This window comes from Lepidothrix coronata, unplaced genomic scaffold (genome assembly GCF_001604755.1).
Source record: "Lepidothrix coronata isolate B3197 unplaced genomic scaffold, Lepidothrix_coronata-1.0 Scaffold92, whole genome shotgun sequence".
In the NCBI taxonomy this organism is placed as follows: Eukaryota; Metazoa; Chordata; class Aves; order Passeriformes; family Pipridae; genus Lepidothrix; species Lepidothrix coronata.
This window is the reverse complement of record NW_016690272.1, coordinates 682,948-690,762: the sequence shown is the minus strand read 5'-3', so window position 1 is coordinate 690,762 and position 7,815 is coordinate 682,948. Positions and strand designations below refer to the sequence as shown.

The 7,815-nt window shown below is 46.1% G+C and overlaps 1 protein-coding gene across 1 annotated transcript in view; it reads left to right on the top strand.

Moving 5' to 3' along the window:
* Positions 1-2,204, top strand: part of EFEMP1 (EGF containing fibulin like extracellular matrix protein 1) — a 40,038-nt gene extending 37,834 nt beyond the window's left edge. Inside the window, exon 9 of the mRNA XM_017821743.1 lies at positions 906-2,204. Coding sequence (XP_017677232.1) covers positions 906-1,081 — 176 coding nt within the window. The 3' untranslated portion in view covers positions 1,082-2,204. The remainder of the gene's footprint in view (positions 1-905) is intronic.
* The last annotated feature ends 5,611 nt before the right edge of the window (positions 2,205-7,815 follow it).

The window sequence follows — 7,815 nt, the reverse complement described above, 5'->3', positions numbered from 1 at the left end:
TGCTCATCTAAATCTCACTTGTTCTGACATAAGCCTATAATCCAGTGCTTTTCCCTGGATTTATTACACACCAAAACCCCATCACCACCCCCAAAATGCAAACAGTTCTTTGCTTAGAATAAGAACAAAATCATTCCAGGTCTCACTTGGGTTAGCCCCCAGTCTAACCTTCAGACTGACTCTTAGAGTAACAATTCCAACCTCCTCTTGTTGCACCCAAAAAGAAATCACAGGCCTTAAATAAGGAAGCACAGGCCTTAAATAAGGAAGCACGTGTTTATTCCTGCCAGGGGACTGTGGTAAACAAAGGCTTACTGGGAAGTTATTCCTACTGGTTTAGTCAAGCTCTGAGCTGGGTCTTGGATACAGCAGATGCATTGGGTTCATCTGCACACCCCACTCCTGTGATATGGTGAGAAAATATTTGCAGTAGGCAAAGGGAGAGAGGGAGTTTTCCCTTTTATCATCACCTGGGAATGACAATGCCATTTACCAAAGCAGCAGCATGCCATGGCCAAGGCCTCCCCAGGAGCACCAGCCCAGCCTGGGAAGCAAGTTTTGGAGCAGTACAGGGTGGGGATGGCAGTAGGTACAGCCCAGTGGCAAAGACTCCCAGAGTTTACGAGGAGAGCACGACTTCTGGAGAACGAGCCATGAGATGACAGTTCCCCTCAGCAACACCCCTTGTTAAAGACATTAAGCCTCTTCTTTTACTGATTCTCTCCATTTTAAAAGCTGATAGATAGGGATAAAAACAAAGAGTTTCCCCCTCTGGGTCAGGCGAAGCTTTCCCTGCAGCCAGGCCGGGCGTGGGACGAGTCAGGGCCGCCCCAAAACACTCCAAGCAGCCCTGCCCCGTGTTTGTGAGCCCGGGTGAGGCCCGGGGGACGTGTGACTGAGCCCAGCTCTGTTGTCCCCGCAGCAAACGAGCGCGGTGAGCGCCATGCTGGTGCTGGTGAAGTCGCTGGCGGGGCCCCGCGAGCACATCGTGGACCTGGAGATGCTGACGGTGAACAGCCTGAACTACCGCACGAGCTCGGTGCTGCGGCTAACCATCATCGTGGGGCCCTACGCCTTCTAGGGGACCCCGCGCCCCCCGGCACCGCCGCAGCCAAAGATATTACCTGAGAGAAAGCACTTACTATTTTATTTATAGATTTTCGCTCTCTTTTTTTTTTTTTTTTTTTTTAAGAAAAAAAAGGAAAAAAAAAATTTCGTTTAGTAAGTCGGTATCTTTTATTCACGCATTACGCCTGTAATTCCCAGTTAGTAGATGTGTTCCATAGTATAACATGGGCATTGTCACTTTGTGTATAAAGATTTAAATCTTGGGTTTTTTATTACCTTCCTTGGACTAGATCCATACTACGCTTTTGTATGAGAACTGTATGTTCATAGTACCCTGTACAACCTCACGCCCCCTCCCCAGCCAAATAGGTCATGCCATTTAAAAGTGATCTTCTGTGTTGTTTTTTTTTTTTTTATTTTAAATTCTAATGCAGCTACACTGAATCTCAAAAAAAGAAAAAAAATTATGTAGTCTGAATGATAACACAAAGTAACGGTTATCCCATAAGCTGAAATATATTTCTTCTTTTTAACTACTTTGTAACAAAAGGTAACAGGCAATAAAAAAATCTATTTCTGTAGGCATTTATGTGCTATCACAGTGAGTTTTTCTAATCTGGGTTGGAGGTGAAGTTACACTGTGAGAAATGCTTTGCATCAGGTTTTTGTATGCAGATTGTGTTAACCATGCCACAGAATAACATCCTGCTCCCTCCAAGAAAAATGGACCATAGGAAGAACGTTCCTCCAACAAAGAAAGAAACTCCAAATGGAAAAAATCCCGGGCAGGGCACAAATGTCCATGAGAACACTCCTGAGAACACTGTTGGTAGTTACTGGGATGCAGCATTTTCAGACAGAACTTAACATACTATTTTTCCAGAAGTATTATGTTGTATACTAAGAATGGAGTGCATTTCCTTATTAAGTTATATCACTTCCAGGCACTCGGTCCTGTTCCTGCTCTTACAACTCAGATGTATCATGTACAGTGTTCATAAAATTTATTTCTAATTTTCAAGAACTAATAACATCTTTTGTAATATGTAAAATCTTATTTCTTGTTTAAAAAAAAAAAATGTAGCAGTTAATCCTTTGATGTACAAAATTTTTAAATAAAGATCTCTTACCATATTGTACCGAGTCTATTTTGAGGTGGTTTGTTACTGTCAGGTACTGGGGGAGTCTGCAAAGCCAGAATGATCCAGATCTGAGTCTGTGCAGTTCTTGGAAGACTAAAGAAGTAATTCCTTTGCAGAAGGACAAACCTGTTGCCCACTGAGCTTTGGTTTTACTGACAGCAAAACTCCATTCCAGAGGGAGGGATTTAACCGGAGTTTTCCGTGGTGAAAAGTCTCTGATCCAGGGTTTGGCTTGTGGGAAGCTCCCTCCTCTCCCCACAGAGATTCCTCCCCATTCATCACCACAAATCCACTGGGTTGGAAAGGCAGCTCCTCATTCCACACATGTACTGAGCAAAATCTCTGCTCCTCCTCCTCCTCCCTCTCCATGCAATTCCTCACCTCCACACTTAGTTTGTTAACTAACATTTTCCTCTCCCCACAAAGGAGCTGTGCTGTCCTCCAAGCCTCCCCCCTCACCCCCAGCATGAACACTGCTCTTTTACTCAAACTTTTAACTTCCAAACTGTGGAATTCACCATTGCCCACACCAAGCAACAAAAGGTTTTGTTGCTTCTGGGTTTAAAATGGGCAGTTCTCTCTCGGCAGGTGCCCAGAGGAGGCTCAAGTGGCTTTTCCCCCTTCAATCCCAGGACTTCCAGGGCATCTGGAGCAAATCAAGCAACCACAAATCAGCCCTGGAGTCCCCAAGCTGCCCCAAGGATTTACTCTAGCTTCATGACCTGCCAATATTTACATCATTTTCACCACTGTACACCAAAAAAAAACCCCTGTGTGTTGGTAGGAGGGAAAGCCACAGGTCCCTCCAATCCTCCAGGCAAGCAGAGCTCCATCTGCTCCCCCCAAAACACACAGAGCTGCAGCAAACGTGCAGCAAGAGTTTCAAGAGCTACTTGGATTATAGAGAACACTGAAATCCCGAGGAATTATAGGAGAGCAGAGTGTTTGCTCAGCCCTCTCTATATCCTACCAGCATGACCATTACCAATAACACACCCCAGGAAAGATTCTCCTATAAATCTGTCAGTGTTGGAGAAGAACCTAAATCAGGATCGCATGCAAAGTTTGGTATCTTCTTCGAAATAGAAAACAGGGAGAAAAGAGTAAAAACAACAGGACTTTGAGAAAACAGAACTTAAGGAAATCAAAATGCAAGTTCATTCACTTCCCTGAGACCACCTGAAGGCAGTGCAGTGGGATTATTTTGTTTGGAAGGCTCACAAATGCGAGTTTATTGTTGAATCCCGTTTCCATGGCTGCGAAGAGTTGCTTGTGTTTTGAATGCTCGTCCATGTTTCTAACTTTATAACTCTCCCATTAAAATATAGAACAGCTGCTGCCCCAGTCAGCTGTGGAGCACATGGAGCCCACCAGGGACAAAGCCCACTGTTAACAGGGAGAATTATTTTTAACGCCCTCACATATCTAAACCTCCCCATCATCTCAGCGAAATGGCACGTTTCCACACTTCCCAGCTGGGGGAACACCTGCAGGATTCCAAACTGAGCTGGGCTGCATCTGCTGCAAAACCCAGTTTTTATTTCATCTGGCCAGCAGAAAAAAGTGAGCGGCCTCAGTGAGCGGGGCAAAAAGTTAACTGTGTTTTATATCTGGGGAAAAGCAGATGTGCAGTTAAGATGTTTACACAGCAAACAGTTCTGTATATATTAGGAGGAAAGAGAGCTGTTTAATAAAATGAGGGTGGTTTACAGTTGCCAAAGCAGATTTGGAGGACGGCACAACAGCTTTTGTCATTCTTGCATGGGAAAAAATACAGACCCGTTTTATACTGGTATCGATTATGTGCGTTGAACAAGTAATTTCTTTTTAAAATAAGTGATCTCAGAGTTAACTCTTTCTAAAGCCTCACATTTGTTGTGTCTATTTGCTCAGCAGAAAAAGCTGAAAAATGTTGTGTCACGTGATTTATTCTCTGGTATCTCAGCCAGCACCTTGGTACTGGATGAAGGGCCAGTGAAGGTACTGTGTGGCCAAGACACCCAGACCAAAATACTGGAACTGGGTGAGCTTAAAAGTGCTGGGGATGAAAGCGCTGTAAATACTGGAACTAGGTGAGCTCCAGGTTTTGCTTGCCAACAGCCACTCTGTCAATCATGTGCTGTTTCTGCTCTCAGCTGAGAAATTATTTCACTTTCTGATCCAGAATCCCAACAGTCCCAGAAGGAACATCAGCGCTCTGCATCTCTTCTCCCTCCCAGAAATGCATCTGGGCAATTAATATTTTTTAATTTTAATAATATTTCTGTAAAACCACACAGTGCACATCTATTCAAAGAGGATAAACACTCAGAGGTGCTGCTCTCAGCTAAGCACTGCAGCGGCTCCTGCCCTGCACACACACACTCTGGTTCACTTCACTGCACTGCTTTAATGAAACATTCATTTTTTCTCTCCCCCCAGGCCCTAAGATACCCCTCTGCAGGTCTACAAAAGCTCCCAGTGCTCCATCCTCACCTGAACAAGCACACAGAAAAAGCTCTGAAAGTGAGCAGCCTGCCAGCTGGGCTGACAAACCCCAACATATTTATGCTGTTAAACTCTGAAACCAGAGTCATGAATGTTACAGACACCTCGAGGTCTAAATCCTGCCGGTGCCACTCCAGAAACATCTGAACCTGTGACCACCTCCTCTGGAGGGTCACATTTTCTCCCTGCACTCTGGGTGTTCCTGGAGTATCTCTGTGCAATATAGAGGAATGTTTCCTATACAGAACATATACAACAAACACCCAAGTGGGAAGTCAAGAGAGCAGAATTCCTGCAGGCGGCATGGAAACTAGGAAAACAAACAGATTTTGGAAGCTGGGAGGAAGGGCTGCAGAGGGGAAGCCAACATACCAAAGCAGCAGGGTAAAAGGCATTATTAAAATCAATAAGTCATTCTCTGAGAGGCTGAGGTTGTATAGGAACATGGAAAATGGAAATGTTCCTGAGATGTGGAAGGTCACACGTGCAAACAAACAAGGCAGGCCAAAGGAGCAACTTGCAAATGCCTGCACTGGCAAATCCAGCCTCTTCCAGTCACAGCAGAAACAAATTCCCAGGAGCCTGGTGGGGCCAAGGAGGGACCCACACATTAGGGGAATGAGCAAAAAAGATAATGCCACGGCAAAAGAAATGAAGTGAAACTTTCTATCCTGTGCCTGGAGGAGGAATTTGGCACAACAGCAACGCATTGAAGGACCTGCCTCAAAGTAAGAGGTGCATAAAAGAAGGGGAACAGAACATTTTGCTGATGATATCCAGTTGTTCAGGTAAAGATGAGCATCCTCTGGAAAACAGAGCCTTTACAGTGCTCTGAATATTGAGAAAAAAAAAAAAACAGAATAAATCCAAAGGGGATAAATGTAAAGTGATGCACGTGGGGGGGAAGTTATCCCAGCTTTGTTTGAACAGCAAAGGGAACTGAACTGAGCAGCACCTCCCAGGAGAGTGTCAAGGTTATGACAGACCATTCCTAAAGGAAATCACAGCTCCAGAAAGGTGATCCAGCATCAGGAGTAACTGGGAACAGAGCAGGGAATGAAGCTGAACCTTTACACTGTTGTATAAATGCACTACAGCCTGAACACAGCGTGGAGTTTGGGTCCTGTCCCCCTCTTACAGCAGGATGTGGGAATGTCAAAGTGCAGCTCAGGCTGAGAAGTAACTGCACACAGGAAAGCCTCCCAGGATCCATTAAACGTGTGGCTGTCCTGGACTGCAGCTCTTCCCTGGCACCCCCGGGCACAGGGGAAGCATTTCCAGTTTGCCAGGATCAGCTCTGAAGCTGTTCCACACCCTTGCCAGGCACTCTGCCCTGTCTGTTGCGATGCCACATTCCTGAAACCTGGAAATGCCACCCAAAGGAACAAGGCAGCAGCCTCCACAGAGCACATGGGTGCTGCGTTAGTGAGGTTTTGGGGTGGCTGCTGCCTGTGCTGGGGTCAGTGCCCAGATCTCACCCCCTGCCCAGCAGTGGCCACAAAAGCATCAAAGCAAACTCAGTCAGCAGCAAATGTTTGCAGAAAGAGTCACCTTCAAGGGCCAGGCAGCAGGAACCAGATCACTGCAGGCAATGGTGTTCCCAGGAAAGCCATTTCTGGACACACTTAGACATGAATTGACCCTTGAAGTGATTAAAACTGAGCTTTGCATTTGCTGCTTTCTCTTCCCCAAACAATTTTGCGACCCAGGGCTGGTCTAGATACTACCCCCCAACATTTCATAGGGCTGTTTTGTTTCAGGAGAGCTCTAAAAGCTGGCCAAGGTAGGTAGGTAGGCAGTGGAGAACGTGAATGAACACGCCAAGCACTCCCTGCGAGGCTGGTGATTCTGTACTGCAAACCGAATCACAGGGATCAAAATAGTAACACGAAACCTTAATGGGGTCAGAAGATTCCTGCCTCTGCCCTGGAATGCTGGAGAGGGAAGATCTAAATTATGCAGCAAATATCTCCAACAAAGCACTGAGATTTCATGGACAAACAAGGAGTACTTTCTTCTCATGTATCACAACGAGCATCTCCAGCAACCCTTCTCCCTCCCTGCTCCACAGCCAAGCCTGTTCCTGTTGTTCCAACTCCCATCTCCCAGGCTGAAAGCTGCCCAGCTCCATCACAAGGAGACATCTTGCAGGAATGTTTCCTTAGTTTGAAAATTATCGCCCCCGTTTTTCTGGAGTGACAGAGGTTGAGAGGCCACAGTGACATTCCTGTGAAGCCTCAATCTGTGCTTTGCACAAAGGCTGTTGGCACAGAAGTGTGAAGAAAAGCTGGAAAGGCACCACATTCCCATCGTGGCAACCACAGATGCAAATGAGGCTCTGCTGAAGGGTTATTCACACATTCCTGGTACAGGTGGATGATACAGCAGTGCTGACGTATAAAGAAATGAGGATCCAGGCAGTACCAACATCCCACTCAAATCCACCTGCCTGAAGGTACCCAGGTGATTAAAACACATCTCTGAGCTGGCAGCTTGCTGGCACAGCCTCCTCCTATCACAAAGGAAGCACTTAAGTCACTATTCACCCTGTCATAATTTGATGCTTGTACCCGGGCCAGAATCCCTAAACCAGCCTGCTTTCAAATGTTAAGCCCAGCAGCTTGGTGAGTCTCTGTTCCCCAGGCTGAGGGAGAGGGGATGAGCTCTAACCAGCTTGGAAAAAACAAACACACTCATGAAATTTCTCTAATCACCTATTACTGAGTTTCCAAGGTTCAGTTTTCCATCTGAGCACTGAGTGCTCAAGCACATTTCAGAGGGAGGAGAGAAGCACCCCCAGCCCATCTTTAACCTGCCTCTTCAATGGGCTTTGGGTAGCACCATAAGACATCCCCCACTGCAGCGTTTTCTGACCTGAATTCTACCCTTCCACTGCTGTGACATTGCTGCAGGGATATTTTCCATCTCTGGACAGCAGATTATTTCTCCACCTCTGGCCTTACTCAAACTCGCACACCCTCAGACTTGCACACCTTGGGATCCAGGCTTTTGGTCTGATTGCTCTGGACCACCATCACACAAAACAAAAACACTGCTTGGGGGGGAAATACTATCTAGAAATTTAGAAAGAGCAGCCTGGGCCCAAAAATTAGACAGT